Here is a 16,961-nt window from a genome sequence, read left to right as displayed (position 1 = left end):
TGCTTTTGACCGCTCTTGCGAAGCCAGAGTACGTATGCGGGCAAAGCGTCGAGCTTCTTCAGCGAGACACAGAGTCTCGGTGATGGTGAGATCGTCGTGCGTGGAGAAAGAAAATATGGTGTCCAGTGTGTGACACGGCGGACGAGCGTAGAGTAAGAAAAACGGGCTGTAGCCAGTAGTCTCGTGCTTTGCTGTGTTAAAAGGGTATGTAATGAATGGCAAAATGTGGTCCCAGTTTTTATGGTCCGATGCGACGTACATGGACAACATGTTCACCAGTGTGCGGTTGGTACGCTCGGTCAGCCCATTTGTTTGCGGGTGATACGGTGTCGAGTGGCGAAAGCTGGCAGCGCATAATCGAAGAAGCTCTTCCACATCTGCAGTAAACTGGCGGCCGCGGTCACTGATGATTACTCGAGGAGGGCCATGACGGAGAATGATCGAATGCAGGAGGAAAAAGGAAACTTGGCTGGCGGTGGCAGATGGCAAAGCAGCCGTCTCGCAGTACCGGGTTAGATGGTCGGCACATACGATGATCCAATGGTTCCCTTTCGACGAGCGGGGAAAGGGACTCATGAGATCAATTCCAACTTGCTCGAAAGGAGAGCTCGGAGGCGTCAGTGGTTGTAGGAAGCCGGCTGGCGTCGTAGTTACGTGCTTGTGGGCCTGACACTAAGCGCAACTGGCCGCATACATTTCAGTCGACCGACGCATTCGGGGCCAGTAAAGCCGTTCTTGGGCACGATGAAATAAATGTACGCGCTGCTCCGAGATGTCCGGAGGTAGGATCGTCGTGCATAACCCGCACAACCCGTCCGCTTCCGACATGCTACGTCTGCGGCGTTCTTGGCCATATATCCCGTTTTTGTCCTCATCGCCAAAGGTCTCCGTACGATCAACTTGCTGCCCCAGCGCCCAACGCCCAATGGCCTTCTATGGCGCAATCGCCTTCTAGCAGCAACTTTTGGCAAGGAAACTTACGGAACCGCTCACACCCCTCCTCTTCTACTAATGCGGCTACATTGACTGTAATATATATATATATATATATATATATATATATATATATATATAGTGCAATGGGGATGTTTTCCTAGCAACACTCGATCTGGCGTTAGAACGGCAGGCTGAAACAAGTCAAAAGGGAGCTATGGCGAAGCGGGCGAGCAAGCGTTGCTTGTCTTCTTCCTTCACCAGCACCATGGCCCAGTCCCTTCAGTACAATCACTCCCCACCAAAAGAGGAGCCATCCTGGCGACCTAGGGGCAGGAGAAGACAGGGGGGTCGTGGCACTGCTTTAGGCGGGAGACGTGGACAATTTCCTGGCCGCGACGACGCTGGTCGGAAGACGCGTCCTTCGGCTCGATGAGGTAGTTGACTGCGGATGTTTGTCGCAGTACCCGATAGGGACCATGGTACTTGGAATGCAGTTTGTAGGAAAGGGCCGGTGGAGTAGACGGCACCCACAACCAGACCAGCGAGCCGGGAGTAAAGGACGTAGCTGTAGTGGACGTGTCGTGGCGATGCTTTTGGCGCCACTGGTCCTGGGATGTGAACGAGCGAGCGAGCTGGCGACATTCTTCCGCGTATGCAGCCGCTCGTGAAACAGTCGTCGACTCCGAAGCATCCGGCCGGTAGGGTAGAATTGTGTCCATTGTGCAGGAAGGTTCGTGTCCGTAAAGAAGAAAGAAAGGTGAAAATCCAGTGGTGCTTTGCGTTGCAGTATTATATGCGTACGTTACGAAAGGCAGAATCCGACCCCAATTCGAGTGGTCAGAGGAAGCATACATGGCCAACATGTCGCCAAGGGTGCGATTAAAACGCTCTGTCATGCCATTAGTTTGGGGATGGTATGCCGTGGTAGTGCGGTGAATGATGCGACACTCCTTTAGCAACGCTGTAATGGCGTCAGAGAGGAAAACGCGACCGCGGTCGCTCAGTAATTCTCGAGGTGCTCCATGCCGTAATACCAGGTTCTGAAGGATAAAACGAGCAACGTCTTTTGCCGTGGCTGATGACAGGGCTGAAGTTTCAGCGTACCGAGTAAGGTGGTCGATAGCAACAATAACCCAGCGGTTGCCGCTGGGAGTGCTGGGAAGCGGACCGTATAGGTCAACGCCGACGCGGTCGAACGCTCGAGCGGGGCATGGTAAAGGCTGCAAGGGGCCGGCAGCAAGTTTAGGAGGCGTCTTGCGGCGTTGGCACAGGGGGCATGACCGGACATACTGGCGAACGAAACGATACATACCGCGCCAATAGTACCGAACCTGGAGGCGAGAGTATGTCTTCAATACCCCAGCGTGGCCGCATTGTGGGTCATCGTGGAACGTGGCGCAGATGTCGGAGCGGAGATGTCGGGGAATAACAAGCAACCACTTGCGACCGCTGGAGTTGTAGTTGCGCCGGTAGAGGAGGTGATCCCGAATAATAAAGTGCGTGGCTTGGCGACGGAGCATCCGAGAGATCGGCGCTGGCGACCGGCTAGACAGGAAGTCGAGAAGCGAACAGATCCATGGGTCCTTGCGCTGCTCTGATGGCATGTCGGAAATGTTGAGGGCGAAGGCACCGCAGGCGGAAATCGACGAGCAGATAGGATCAGGTGACAGGGGTGACCGGGAAAGAGCGTCTGCGTCTGAATGCTTGCGGCCGGAGCGATAAACAACACGGATGTCGTATTCTTGTAGGCGTAATGCCCAACGAGCGAGCCGACCAGTTGGATCTTTGAGCGAAGACAACCAGCATAGGGCATGATGGTCGGTCACGATGTCAAAAGGGCGCCCATACACGTAAGGTCGAAATTTTGCGATAGCCCAAATAATGGCCAAACATTCCTTTTCAGTAACGGAGTAGTTCGCCTCAGCTTTGGTAAGGGTGCGGCTGGCATACGCTACGACGTACTCATCGAAGCCATTCTTGCGCTGTGCAAGAACAGCACCTAGCCCGACACCACTAGCGTCCGTGTGAATCTCAGTTGGAGCAGAGCGATCGAAGTGGCGCAGTACTGGCGGTGAAGTGAGAAGGCGGCGCAGTTCTTGAAATGCGTCGTCACATGCCGGGGACCAGTCCGGTAGCTCGGAACGGCCGGTAAGAAGTGCAGTCAAGGGGGCGATTATGGAGGCAAAATTGCGGACGAAGCGGCGGAAATAGGAGCATAAGCCGATGAAGCTGCGAAGCTCTTTCAGGGTAGTTGGTTTGGGGAACGCGGATACAGCACTAAGTTTCGTAGGGTCCGGGAGGATACCGTCTTTTGAGACCACATGACCGAGGATAGTAAGCTTGCGAGCGCCGAAGTGGCATTTCTTCAGCACGAAGGCGGCGAACGGCGGGACGGCCGAAAACCTCAGTCAAAGTGCTTGCAAAAGCGGACCAGGTGGTAAAACTGGTTTCATGATTTCTGAACCAGAGGTGTGCCACGCCCGTCAAATAAAAGCCTACATTAGTGAGCTTGTCGCGGTCGGACCACTTATTATATGCGCTTACACGGGCGTATTCGGCGAGCCAGTCCTCGACGTCGAGGTCCTCTGCTCCGCTAAAGATAGCAGGATCGCGCTGCCGGACGACGCCAGGGCAGACAATGGTCGGGGGTACGGGAGCAGCAGCCTGGGACGGTCCGGGATCATTCATCGCAGGAGCTCTTGGTAGCGTCCGACTGCGGAGTTCCAGGATGTGGAAGAGAAACCCAGCGCCTCCACCAGATGCAATGGGGATGTTTTCCTAGCAACACTCGATCTGGCGTTAGAACGGCAGACTGAAACAAGTCAAAAGGGAGCTATGGCGAAGCGGGCGAGCAAGCGTTGCTTGTCTTCTTCCTTCACCAGCACCATGGCCCAGTCCCTTCAGTACAATATATATATATATATATATATATATATATATATATATATATATAGTAGTAACTGGATTGTTCAATGGGCCAAGCGTATTTAGGAAAATCAGAAGCACAACTTCGCGGTTATCTTAGGTTTATTATTTACCCAACAGTTTCGGTCGGTGGACCGACCTTTTTCAAGGGACCGACCTTTTTCCCTTGAAAAAGGTCGGTCCACCGACCGAAACTGTTGGGTAAATAATAAACCTAAGATAACCGCGAAGTTGTGCTTCTGATTTTCCTATATATATATATATATATATATATATATATATATATATATATTGTAAGGAAGAAGTGCCGGTTAGTCAGGTGCATCTCCGGTGTATGAAATACGACGAAGAAGTGCCGGTCAGTCAGGCGCATCACCAGCGCTTTTACGCACGGGGCTTGTCCTGACTGCTCGCAGGGTTCTGACTGCCGCACCGAGTTCGACCTCTCAATCCTGTCAATAAACATCTTGACAATATATATACGTCGCCAGCTGCTCCCATGGTTAATTCTAGTTGTACGACATAAATACCGCAGAAAGTGGATGGGAAAAGGGCGCCGCGGTAGCTCAATGGTGAGAGCATCGCACGCGTAATGCGACGACGTGGGTTCGTTCCCCACCTGCGGCCAGTTGTATTCATCCATTTTTTAATTGATAATTTCTTTTCTTCACTTAGTAAGTACAAGTAATTTCCCCTATGTTGTCCTTGGTGTCACTCTTTGTTGGCTCCTTATGATATGATGAAGAAAAATCGGGCCCCTCGTTTCCCTTTCGTCTTGTTCACACACACACACACACACACACACACACACACACACACACACACACACACACACACACACACACACACACACACACACACACACACACACACACACACACATATATATATATATATATATATATATATATAGAGAGAGAGAGAGGTTGCAGATGGTTTGCGGTCTGCTCCCCCCACTCCAGAAATAGTTGGTACGATACTGCTCGATGAATATTGTCGTTGTGCGTCTGGACGCCATCGAGCTCATCTCGCCTTGCTCAGCTACTCTTGAGCCGCTCCACCAGCTTACGCTGTGACTGTGCTGCGTGTGCCGCATAGGCTTGTGACTTTTTTTGAAGACGTCTTTTATGGCGACTTCACACAGCTTTGTGGTACGTGGGACCTTGGTATCTATGTGGCCTCCTGGTCAGAATTTCCCCGAAGATTACGATGCTCCCTAATGCAAAATTGAGCACACCTGTATACGTGTTTTCATTTCATGATGTATTGGCTGGCGCAGACAATCTGTCTGGTGCGGCACGTTGAAAACGGAGCGAAGTGTGGCGCGACTGCCTCTCTAATCTGGAGATCGCGAACGCAGCAGCCGCCGCCGACAAAACAGCGGGTGCTACTTTGGCGCTGTCTGGCAGCCATTGTCGCCACACTACGCTTTTATTCTCCCACTTTCGCCATACCGCTTTCGGCCTCATGGTTACGCTGAACCCTCCTCACCGCCTTTCTACTCGCGTTTTTTCAACCACCGCCGCGATCCGCGTTATTCTTTCGCTGTGCTCGGTTACGCCGCCGACGCTCGCCGCAGGAACGGGTGCTTAAGAACTACGCTCTAAAAACAGCCTTTTCGCGCCTCCAGAGCATCGCATCGAGCCGCAAAAGGTATCAAAATGTAGGTCTGAAGGGGACAAAAAAGCTAAAGTTAGTTACGAAGTAGGTAAAAATAGTGATACGAGCCTAACTGGCGTTAACGCAGTCGGAAATTATCCACATTGGACCACTGACAGTGCTATCCCCGGGATGGGCATACCTGGCTTCTTGGTCAGAAACCTGCAGTGACTGGCCATACTATATTTTTGTCCTTGTATTCTGTGAGATTTGTTCTGTCTTCCCTTCTTCCATTTCTGTCCGCTCCTTTCTGGTAGAGTAGGCAGCCATTGTGCCCCGTCCGGTTGATGTTGCCAGTCCGCTCCTTTTTTTCAGCCCTATATACTATCTTTCTGTTTTCACACCAAATAACGATAATACTGCAACCGCTGTTCTTTTTTTCTATAGCTATGAAGTGGTACATTTTATAATCACCGCAAGCGCAGGCACCATTGCACTGTCGATTGCGAACAGAGCTTTGTAGTCTTTCTGCGATTAAGGAAAATAAATTAACGAAAAGTTCGAGCCGTTCCCTCTTGAGGAAGCAATCGAGGAAATCCCTATGGCGACATGTCGGTGAATAACAGCTGCAAGTGGGCGAGAGCCCGTCCCCAGGCTTGTTCGTCTGCGCCCGCCACAGCTCCGGCCACTCGCCACCGCATAGCCGCCCTGAGGGGGAGAGAGACAGGCATATTATTGACGGACAGCAATTTGCCACCGGTGCTCCGGTGCCCGGACGGGAACCTTATTTGCAAAATAGAAAATGAAAATCGTCACCAAAGGAACGGCGTATGTACTCTTATAATCTTACAAAGTGACGCTTTGAACCTGACGAAGTTTCTGCGGGTGTTGCAAAATAACTTGAAACAAGGGCCAAGGAAGGAGTAGCCACAAAAAGCTACTGAGATTAAAAGCTTGACGGGGTGGCTGCCCCTTTAAGAAGCAGCAGCAGCTTTTTCCGTTACTGATATTTAATTAGGTAATTGTAATTAATTATCTAACTTCACAATGACTGCCCTAATTATTAAAGTGTCAATGAGAAAATTGCAGAGCAGCATAAAAAACTCCCGATACAGCTTTCTGTTGCTCAATACGTGCTACATGTATTTTTCCGAGTGCGAAAGAAGCCCGCGAATACACTCAAAATTGCCACGCCACTAGCCGCTCGAGGCACTTTACGTGTATTCGCGGGCTGCTTTCACGCTCGGTAAAACACTTTTATGTAGCACGTATTGAGCAACAGAAAGCTGTATCGGGAGTTTTTCATGTTGCTCTACAATTTTCTCATTGACACTTTGATAATTAGGGCAGTACTTCTCGAGTTAGATAATTAATTACAATTACCTAATTAAATATCAGTAACGAAACAATTACTGGCGGCTACTCCACTGCACTGGAAACAATACGCACTACGTTTGCTTCGCGTAACGTCATTCCTCTTTTTTTAAAATCGTGCTGCGTGATAGCTGGGGCACCCTGTACATATGCACTCCCATGTAACATCCTGCAGGACTTCTTTAAATCGCGTTAAGTTTCCATCCGAAATATCTTGATAAACGCGTTAACGTGTTGCTTTTTTTACGGCAAACTGCGTCCAAAACTATAAAAACCGGTAAATGATCACTGATATCGCAAGCTATGGTGCCAGCGGTAGTTTTTTCGAGCATGGTATTCGTTATTAATAAATCTAACAAAGTCTCTGATGTGTCCGTTATTCTCGTTGTGCTTGTCGGACCAATATCAAAGCCATACATACTAACAGTCGATAACAAAGTCATTTGCTTGAAATCACGTTGAAGTAAATTAATATTAAAATCACCTCCGACAACAAGTTTGGGATTCTGCTCAGTTGAAAAACATAATAAGCGTTCAAAAAAAAAATTGTCCGAACTGCCGCGGCCTATACTTTTTCAGAGAACTGGTGGGGTAAGACAACCATATCGGATGATCACACAAGCATTGCTACTAAGTCAACGATTGCAACCGCGTGTCTTTCTTGACAACTGTCGCTAGATCCCCCGTGGTCTTCCGCATAAGAATTTTGCCGTTCGCATGCCAGACAAAACGGAAGTTGTTCGCCGCCGCCCACTCTTTTGTTGAGCGTAGTAGTTCTCGGTTCTGTTTCGTTATGTCTTCTAGGATTGAAGCATGATTCCTGACGTCCCTTAGCCTCTTACGTTTAGCGTACCACATCTCTCTCTCTCTCTCTGTCTTTGACGGATGAAACGAACAATTATACCGGGGTTTTGTCTGGCCTTGCGGGAAGTCGGTGTATGGCAGTAATATCATTATCTTTCAGGCAAGGTACTTCAAGAACAGGCGCAAATTCATTCACTTTACTGAGCAAGTATTCACCAGGTGTCACAGGAATACCATGAAACTCTAAATTTAGGCGCCTGTTGCGCCATTCGAGTTCATTGATGACTTCCTGTAACTGCATCTGTGTTTCGCTCAATCGCGCTTCATCCGTCTTGTCCACTATTTTCTTGAGCGACTGTATATATTCTTGTCCTGTTTGTGTAGACGTTTCATGATGTCATCAAAACGTTTGTGACATATGGTGAATCGATTATTCTATTCCAAGAACAGATTCCCTTAACGGTAATAGTTTCTCTATAGCTTTTCTCCTATCATCAGTAGCTGTAAGGCAACATCGGTTGCTTCGGATGCTGGACTGGAAGTTTTTGCCCATACGCCCGTGGATTTTGCTTCCCGACAAGATTCGCACTTCCATATTTTCAGGTAGGTATCACTTTTCGAGGGGAGCAACTTTTGTGCTACATCGCAACAGCTTCCAGCATGGAAAATGTTGTTGCACCCAATACAAGCAAGAGCAATTTCGTACGACGAGGCAACTAATAGAAGGTGATTTACAAGTAGTAGTTATATTGGGGACCTTGCGAGAATCATAGGAGCGACGGCAATAGAGGGAAACAAGCAAAGGAAGATAGGCATCTGAATAATGCTATGAGGGGAACGCCCGCAAAGTAAACAAGCTGAGCTGCTTGTTCCTATGCTCACGTAGTACGTGACACCTGCGGTTAAAAGGGGTGCCACGTTGGTCCTGCCACTGTGATAGCAATTATATGGACACTCTAGGCGAATTTCTACCATCGGCGTCACCGTCGCCGTGAGGTTCTATATGAAGTCTACGGGTGATAAAAATGTCGCAGTTTCGCCCGAAAGGCGAAGCATAAATTGCGATAGCAAATTAGTAGAGAGCTATTCGGAGTAGGGATAGTCGTTTTATCGGCTGCATAAACTTGGACACATTTGGACTAACTGAATTAACAAGCGTGGTGTCAGCGCGCACAAGCAAACAAGAATAGATCACACCGAATGACTGCGGACGACTGTCAAAACGCTGGCAGCAAGCGCAGCTGCCACAGCGGGCGAATTGTTCGTGCGGTCAATCGCTTCAACGGAAACTGAGCGGCGAATGCACAGCGCATACAAAGGTTAGAGCCGTGTGGAGATAAGATACGATGCGGGCGAGCGCCAGCGCCGGGCAAAGTGCAGAGGAGTTGTGCAGCGAAGCTGTTGGCAGAGGAGAAGCTGCTCCCCCCCTCCCTCCCGCGCTGCCTTCCCGCTTTCTTGCTTTCGCGTGGGAGATTGACTGGTCAGTTACCCTTGCGCCCGGTTGCAAGATAAGCAGCACAGCGTCGCCCCGCCTCCCTCTTTCCCATACCCCCACGGCCTTTCGCGTGACGGTCGCGTTTGCTTTCCGCCGTGCGTTCGCTCTCCGTGATAGCGCACGTCCCCCGCGCGCTTACACTCGCGCATACGGCGCGCGGCGACGGTTTTATTGCCCTTGGAATCTATACGGAACCTCAAGGCGACGACGACGGCGACGCCGATGGCAGAAATCCGGTTGAAGTGTCCATATAATTGCTATCGCAATAAATCGTCGCCGCGGCCCGTACGCTGTATCTGCGAGTGAAAGCATGCGACGAGGAGCCGGCAATCGCGGCTCACGCACACAAGGGCGGGAATCGGGAAGGAAGCGCGCAGTCTTCGAGACACGCACAACGCTCCAGAGGGAGGGTAGGGATGTGCAGGGGCCGCGCTTTACTGCGGCCGCGCGGTCCCGCCGGGATGGAAGGCTCCGGGGGGAGCCGGAGGGCGCGTTCTGCGCCGCGAGCTCCCGCACGTGCGGCTGTATATCGAACGCGGCGGGTGCATAGTCCGCCCGCCCTGTTTTAGCGGCTAAGATCGCGTTGATGTGAGCACCGGCACGAAGCTCAATTCGCTCGTTGCTGCTGCTGCGCTAACTCACTCCAGCGTTTTGACAGTGAGCTTCCGCGGTCATCTACTGAAATGGGGATTTACAAAACAAGCCCTTCTCACAAGTATGAAATAAGCTGACTTACTTTACTCTCCTCAGAGCTGCGATCCATTTCTTTTGCCGTTCGATTTTCTAAGACCTGCCAGGAAACCTGTACAACTTTATCCCGGGCTGGCCTTCGTCAATTTCCACTTGCCCTTTTTTTTCACGTCCCTCAATTTCGACGCTTGCCGATGATGCGCATTCCATTGCACCATCGCAAGACGTATCCCCCCCCCCCCCCAAAAAAAAAAAAGCCGGCAGATCCCACGCCCTGTGGGAATCGATGTTATGCGAATCAGTGTGCCATCCCACGCCAATGATGGCGAATCAGCCATCAGCCTAGCCTGTTGATTAAACGACCACGGAAGCACTGAGGCGTAGGCGGCTGTTTTATGACCTACATGACACGCATATGTCATGACCTATCATTTATGTCCGAACCCATTTCAGCGGTCTTTTGAGTGTTAAGCTTTTTTCGCTGAGTCATTGTCATTTTTGCTGAGTCATGCTGATGACTATGACTTGCACCATCATCCTTTAGTGTTTTCTTCACTTAGCGCCCACGTCCAAACCCATTATAGTGGTTTTTCAGTGTTACCCAAAACCCAGTATCCAGTGCCCAGTGTCATGCCTGATTATGGACCCAGTGCCGCGCGCTGGATGCTGGGACGCTGGCAAGGCGCGGCATACTGGGAGGCGCTGGGCGCGGGATACTGGTTCGAAATGCAGCTCTAGAGCGAGAAATACGTGGTGCCTGGCTACCTTAAATATTTTTTCGAATACAGAGAGAGAGAACGTTGTAATGCAATAAAAAATTTTAAAAATAAAAAAAAAACACCGCGAGGATTCGAACCCCCGACCTAGAGATCCCAACTCCAGTACCTCACCACCACGCCACGCCGTTTTTTTGTTCTTTCATGGTATTTATTACGAATACGTAAGATATTTTCATAGCGGCCAAAACAGTCTTAGCCGCGTCTACAAGCACAAAACAAACACTTCACAGTACAATTATTACAGTAAGAGTTCTCTAAAAGGGAGGCAAAAGGATACACTTCATCATAGAACACTGCTTTATTGATTGCAAGGATGCCATATTGTTTTGGAACATTCGGATGATTCCCAACTACGCCACGCCGATTCGTGATCACCGATTCATATTTTGCCATGTCAACGCGCAGACACAGTTGCAGCTTTGCACAGACGTCTCGCACAGCCATGGTATATGCGATATCGCCTTCAACTAAAACTTACACCTCTATCAGAACGAAAAAGTTCTTGTCCGTATTGTATAGTATGCCTGGAAGTGCTGCAACACTGATTTGCTTTTGCGATTGGCATATTAACCACGAAAAAAGCCTTAAATTAACCGCCGACCCGGGATGTTGTACGGGCTGTAACTACCGATTTTGACAGCTGTTTCTTATTCTTAGCGCAAAGGTAATGCAACATTTCCACAGCTCGACAATGCTTTTCAATCGAGACATATGTTTGGTAACATATCTCCGTCATAGAAGCGGTCGGTTAATGCGGCTGGCAACCTTCAGCGACAGCACGTATAGGTATGTTTATAACGCGTCATATCGGCGCTCATCGCTTGTTGTGATGACACCGTAGACACAAAAGAATGGTCTGTTTAAAAACACCGATGAGAAAGCTAAACTGCAGAGTGATTTATCCTCGTTAGACTTGTTGATTCCTAAGCCCAGACGGGCCGATAGTGTGTAGACGGACTCGGCGGGTACGGTAGGCCTAAGATTCGGTGGAAGCGAACGATCTCGGTGTGGGCACCTGGCGAATGCGAAAATGTTTGTATTTGAGCTTCAGAACCTTTTCACTATTATTTTAAGTACACTAGAGAAAGTGGAAGCGCACGAATCGCCGCAGTTTTGTTACGGGTGCGATAATATCCATCAGCGGCAGGCTTCCTGGGGTCGGTTCGAACGCGCCTGAGCGGCTGCTGGGTTTCGTGTCGACTGTACAACACTGCGACAACTCGCAGTCATCGATTGCGTACAAACTACTAGAAAACGAGGCGTTATCTGCGTTTGCGTAATTATGTTCATGAATACAGCTATCCGAACAGTCAAAAGGGAAATGTACAAAGCCAAAGTGATCTGAAGTGTCGCATATGCATGCGCTAACTAGCTCACGCATCTTTATTCCAAGCTGCAACACCGCCGACACAAAACAGACATTTATGATCCCAAATTATAGCGCTATTTAGGACAGGAGTCTGTTTTTTGGACAGAGATACCCATAAAATTGTATCAAGCATTTAATATTCAACAGCGCCTATACTCCGTTAGTGCGGTACAAACGAAACCAGCGCGGTCCCCATTACGAGCCAGCAAACTCCAGCGACAACCGGCGCGTGTACAGCCCACACCAGTGCGCCCCAGCGTCATAGCAGTGAAACCAGCGTCTCCTCCAGTGTGACCCAGCTCTTATCCAGCGATATCACCAGTTTCGCAGTGACTCCCAGCGTGCGCCAGCGTCCCCAGTGCCATCCAGTGTCAAAAAACGCGCTGGTTTCACACTGGAAGGCGCTGGTTTTTGCAATAGGGTAACCATTTTCTCTGAGTCATTGCCATTTTTTCCTGAGTCATACTCATGACTATGACTTCCACCATCATCCTTTAGTGTTTCCTTCATTTGGTGCCCACGCCCGAACCCATTCTAGTGGTTTTTGAGTCTGAATCTTTTTTCGCTGAGCCATCGTCATTTTTGCTTAGTCATGCTTATGACAGAATTCTACCATCAACCTTTAGTGTTTCCTTCACTGTGCCCACGTCTAAACCCATTGCAGGGGTTTTTGAGCGTTAATAATTTTTTTTGCTGAGTCATTATCACTTTTGCTGAGTCATGCTCGACCATGACTTCTACCATCATCCTTTAGTGTTTCCTTCACTTAGTACCAATGCCCGAACCCATTCTAGTTGCATACCAAGTTAACCAAACGACCATGAGAGCATCGAGACGTAGGCGGCTCTTTCATGACCTACATGACACACATGTCATGACATTTACGTCATGACCTGTAATTTATGTTCCTAATATGCTCTTGTCATACTATGCCAGTTTTGGTACATACCAAATAAACAAAACGATCATGAGAGCACCAAGACGTTGGCGACTGTTTCCTGACCTACATGACACACATGTCATGACATTTACGTCATGACCTGTAATTTATGTTCCTAATATGGTCTTGTCATACTATGCCAGTTTTGGTACATACCAAATAAACAAAACGATCATGAGAGCACCAAGACGTTGGCGACTGTTTCCTGACCTACATGACACACATGTCATGGTATTCCTGTCATGACCTATCATTTATGTTCGTCATACGCTGTTGTCATACTATGCCAATTTTGGTACCTACCAAGTTAACCAAACGACTATGAGAGCACCAAGACGTAGGCGGCTAGATAGATACTGTCAAAGTGGCAAATGTTCGCCAAAATATGCTTCGCATTTAGTAAGGGAGGCTGGTGAACAAAGCAAAACGGCTTCAACCGTGGCCGAGACGAAGTGTAGCGCGCGGGAAAGAATACGCGTCGAGCCGGCCGAGCTGCAGAGCCAGCTTCCCACTACTGTCGCGTCGCTGCGGCAGATGGCGCCAGAACAGCTTCAAACTCGACTATACGGAGCCTATGGCGAGCGGCTACGAGTAAGGCTCCGTCGGGTGTTGTCGCCGTTGACATTGGTGGCGCGATTTCTCAGCGACGAAGGGCTCTCGTCGTTGGTGGAAGGAATGCGTGCAAAGATTTCCCGTGCCGCGCAAGACGGGCTGTGCGGCGACGATGGCTACAACCTGGCGCCAGAGTAGCGCGCGTAGTCTGTAAGTGTTGCCAGGTTTGGCTATATATAGCCAAATTGGGCTACAGGAAAAAAAAAAAAAATTGGCGTCGACTTGGACGAGTTGGCTATGTGGTTATATTTGTGTTACTGAAAATCTGCGACTTGGCTTTGTTTGGGCTATAAGTGGCACCCAAGAGGTGGCTCCGATCGAGTAGAAGCAAATCTCGAAGGCTATGTTTTAGCTGGCTGAGCGGCCGTGTAGCTATGCGTGTGTGCGTGCGCGAAATGACCCCACCTCCCATTCCCTTCCCTCTCTGCGCCGTAGTCTGTGCCGGTGGCTTTGGTCTTTGATGCACTTAAACTTACATCCCGCTTGACCGTTATGCACCCGACCCCGGGCATCGGGATGAACCTGGGGAGTAGTGGGTTTTTCACAGTACACTGTGCTAACATGGCTATGCTCAGGAAGGGGGAGCCCTAACATAGGGCCGGGGCCGTCGGGCGATCGTGGCGCCGACATGACAGAAGGGAAGCACGGGTGGATGACACGTTCCAGTGTGTTCAGGGCCATGTCTTCTGTGTGAAGTATTGCGCCGGGCACAGCTTTCGACCTACTCCACGTTTCTCGCACGAAGCTTTACTGCCATTTTCCTTCTCCACGCCCGCCTCGGCTGCGGGAGGCTGTGGGTTCGATTCTCAACGCCGCCGGGCACCCACTGGTTCAAAAGGGTACAAGCGTACCCCGGCCTGGCGTTCGGCTTCCTTCAGGGGTGATACGCTTGGGAAAGGAGCCTGCGCCCTGAATTCCCGTCGAAACCAACGTGAGCACGGATCACGTTGGTTTCTGATGGGGCCCCAAACCTTTTGGGGCCCCAAAGAAATAGCGTTGAAGCCACTGCGCATGCGCAAGACGCGAAATGTGTTTGGTTTTGCGTCGGGAACGCTATTTCATCGATTTAGCGGCCGGGACCCCCAAAAGCGTTCGTCAACAAACATGGCGGCGCCCATTGAAGCGACGGCTCTAACCTACCACCAAATTGGGCTCGATTCGAGGTAACGCGTGAAGTTCGTAAGCTAGGAGAAGTGATTGTGGTTATCGCTTTCTGTCAACTAACATGTGTAATGAAGATTGATTCATTAGACGCTGCTGATTCCGAATTCAATTGTCGATTTCATGGCTCGTAGGCCTAACACGAATTGACTTGGCTGGGAGAAGGTACGTAAAGTTGGTTACTCAAAACTAAGCGCAACAAGTTGATGCTGCTTATAGATTAAGTTCCAAATTGTAATTAAACGCGAAAATATAAATGAATCTTCTTATCATAAAATGATATATTTTATTTTAATATTTATAACAGCTTTTCTTTGATGCCGTAATGACGCTGCAAGCGCAACACCTGTTCTAAATCTCTTCACTCCTGCGTGCCCCAACGCTAACACTCGCAAAGCTCTTTGAGGCACCCTATTCTAAAACTTTATTAGCACACCAACATGGTTTGTTTTTTGACAGTAACCGGTTTTCTCAGCATAACCACTGTTATTAATTTGTTGTTTACCTTTGCCCTTTGTACACCGTCGCGGCTTTTACCATTCCGAGCAAGTTACGTTCGGGACATGCTCGTCGCCGAAAACGACTGCGCATTTCTTGCACTGGTGTGCCGTTTTGCGCAGCAATCCTTTAAAGCTTTGCTAACACCGATTCAGACAGTGAGTGGCATCTGTTGTCTGTCACTTTATTTTAACGCATGTTCTTGCCGTGCTAGAGACCTAAGATGGCGGTCAGGTTGATGTAAATGGACAGTATATAGAGCACGTACCATAAGCTGGGCCAAGCTAATGAAAAAAAAAAACGAGAAAACAAGATAGGAAGATGAGACAAATAACATGAGCTATCATCGCAAGAAAGACTTTTTAGCTCATAAAAAAAGAAGTCGTGAGCATGTCGCCATAGCAGATCGCTCGACAGCTGAACTCAACGCCGTAGGCAGAGATGACGTGAGAGATCGATGATGCTAAACATTATTTTGCGTTCACGATAGCTAAAAAGCAGAGTTCGCAGTTAATATTACTGTAAATAACTAAAAGTAATAACTTAGTACTACCTGTCATCAAACAAAAGCACTGATTTCGCCCACTGCAGCTATTTGCTAGATCTTAAGAGCTTCCGGGGCCAACTAAAAAGTGTTCTGTGCAAGCATGATGTCGCTGTTGTTGATGTCAAGGACCGACCATCACGGTGGCACGGACATTTTGTTACGACGGGTTGTGCAAAAAAGTATTGCCGTAGTCGAATGTGAAAATGTATACACAAATAAAACTGCAAATAAAAATGGCTATATTCGGCTAAAAAGTGTGCTGTGCAAGCATGATGTCGCTGTTGTTGATGTCAAGGGCCGACCATCACGGCGGCATGGACATTTTGTTACGACGGTTTGGGCAAAAAAAGGATTGCCGTAGTCGAATGTGAAAATGTGTACACAAATAAAACTGCAAATAAAAATGGGTATATTTGGCTACGAAATTTTTTGCACTTTTATTGCGATAGCAATTATATGGACACTTCTACCGAATTTCTGCCGTCGCCGTCGTCGTCGCCGTGAGGTTCCCTATAGATAAAATCTTCGCCGCGCGCCGTATGCCCGAGCGGAAGCGTGCGGGAACGCGCGCTATCACGGAGAGCGAACGCACTCAATCACCCACGCGCAAGCAAGGAAGCGGGAAGCCAGCGCCGGAGGGAGCGCGGGGGGGGGGGGGGGGGGCGCACTTCTACGCTGCCAACAACCGCTCTCGTCGCTCGTCCGCACCGTCGCTTATCTCCACACGGCTCTGACCTTTATGCGCCGTGCATTCGCCGCTCAGTTTCCGTTGAAGCGATAGACCGCACGTACCTTCGCCCGCTGCTGCGGCGTATATATGCGCTTGCTGCCAGCGTTTTGACAGTCGTTGTCTGCAGTCATTCAGTGTGATCTATTCATGTTTGTGCGCGCTCACACCACGCTTGTTCATTCAGTTAGTAATAGTCGAGCCACATTTTCCAACGCACGCTACACATGCAATGCTGCCCGGATCGGCAGTGCAGCACTACAGGTGTGTCCCTTCGCACGCGCTGCCCACGGGAAGCGCTTCTCATCAACACCACCGTTTCACACGCGCCTTCTCGTGGTCATCGAGTCTCTCTTCATGTCGGTCTACTTACGCCGCAGCACACCTGCTTACTTAATCAGCTCATGTTTACTACAATTCATATTGCTACCAAAGCCGCTCACCTTCGTATGACATTGCTGTGTTGCTATCGCATTCATTGCTTCGCCCTTAGGGCGAAACTGTG

The 16,961-nt window shown here is 49.4% G+C and overlaps 1 protein-coding gene across 1 annotated transcript in view; it reads right to left on the bottom strand.

Moving 5' to 3' along the window:
• Positions 1-5,891: 5,891 nt before the first annotated feature.
• Positions 5,892-16,961, bottom strand: part of LOC119445354 (inversin) — a 369,285-nt gene continuing 358,215 nt past the window's right edge. The window contains exon 13 of the mRNA XM_037709663.2: positions 5,892-6,168. Coding sequence (XP_037565591.1) covers positions 6,060-6,168 — 109 coding nt within the window. The 3' untranslated portion in view covers positions 5,892-6,059. The remainder of the gene's footprint in view (positions 6,169-16,961) is intronic.

Source organism: Dermacentor silvarum, chromosome 3 (genome assembly GCF_013339745.2).
Source record: "Dermacentor silvarum isolate Dsil-2018 chromosome 3, BIME_Dsil_1.4, whole genome shotgun sequence".
NCBI classification, from domain to species: Eukaryota; Metazoa; Arthropoda; class Arachnida; order Ixodida; family Ixodidae; genus Dermacentor; species Dermacentor silvarum.
The sequence above is the reverse complement of the archived record's forward strand: the minus strand, read 5'-3'. Positions and strand labels throughout refer to the sequence as shown.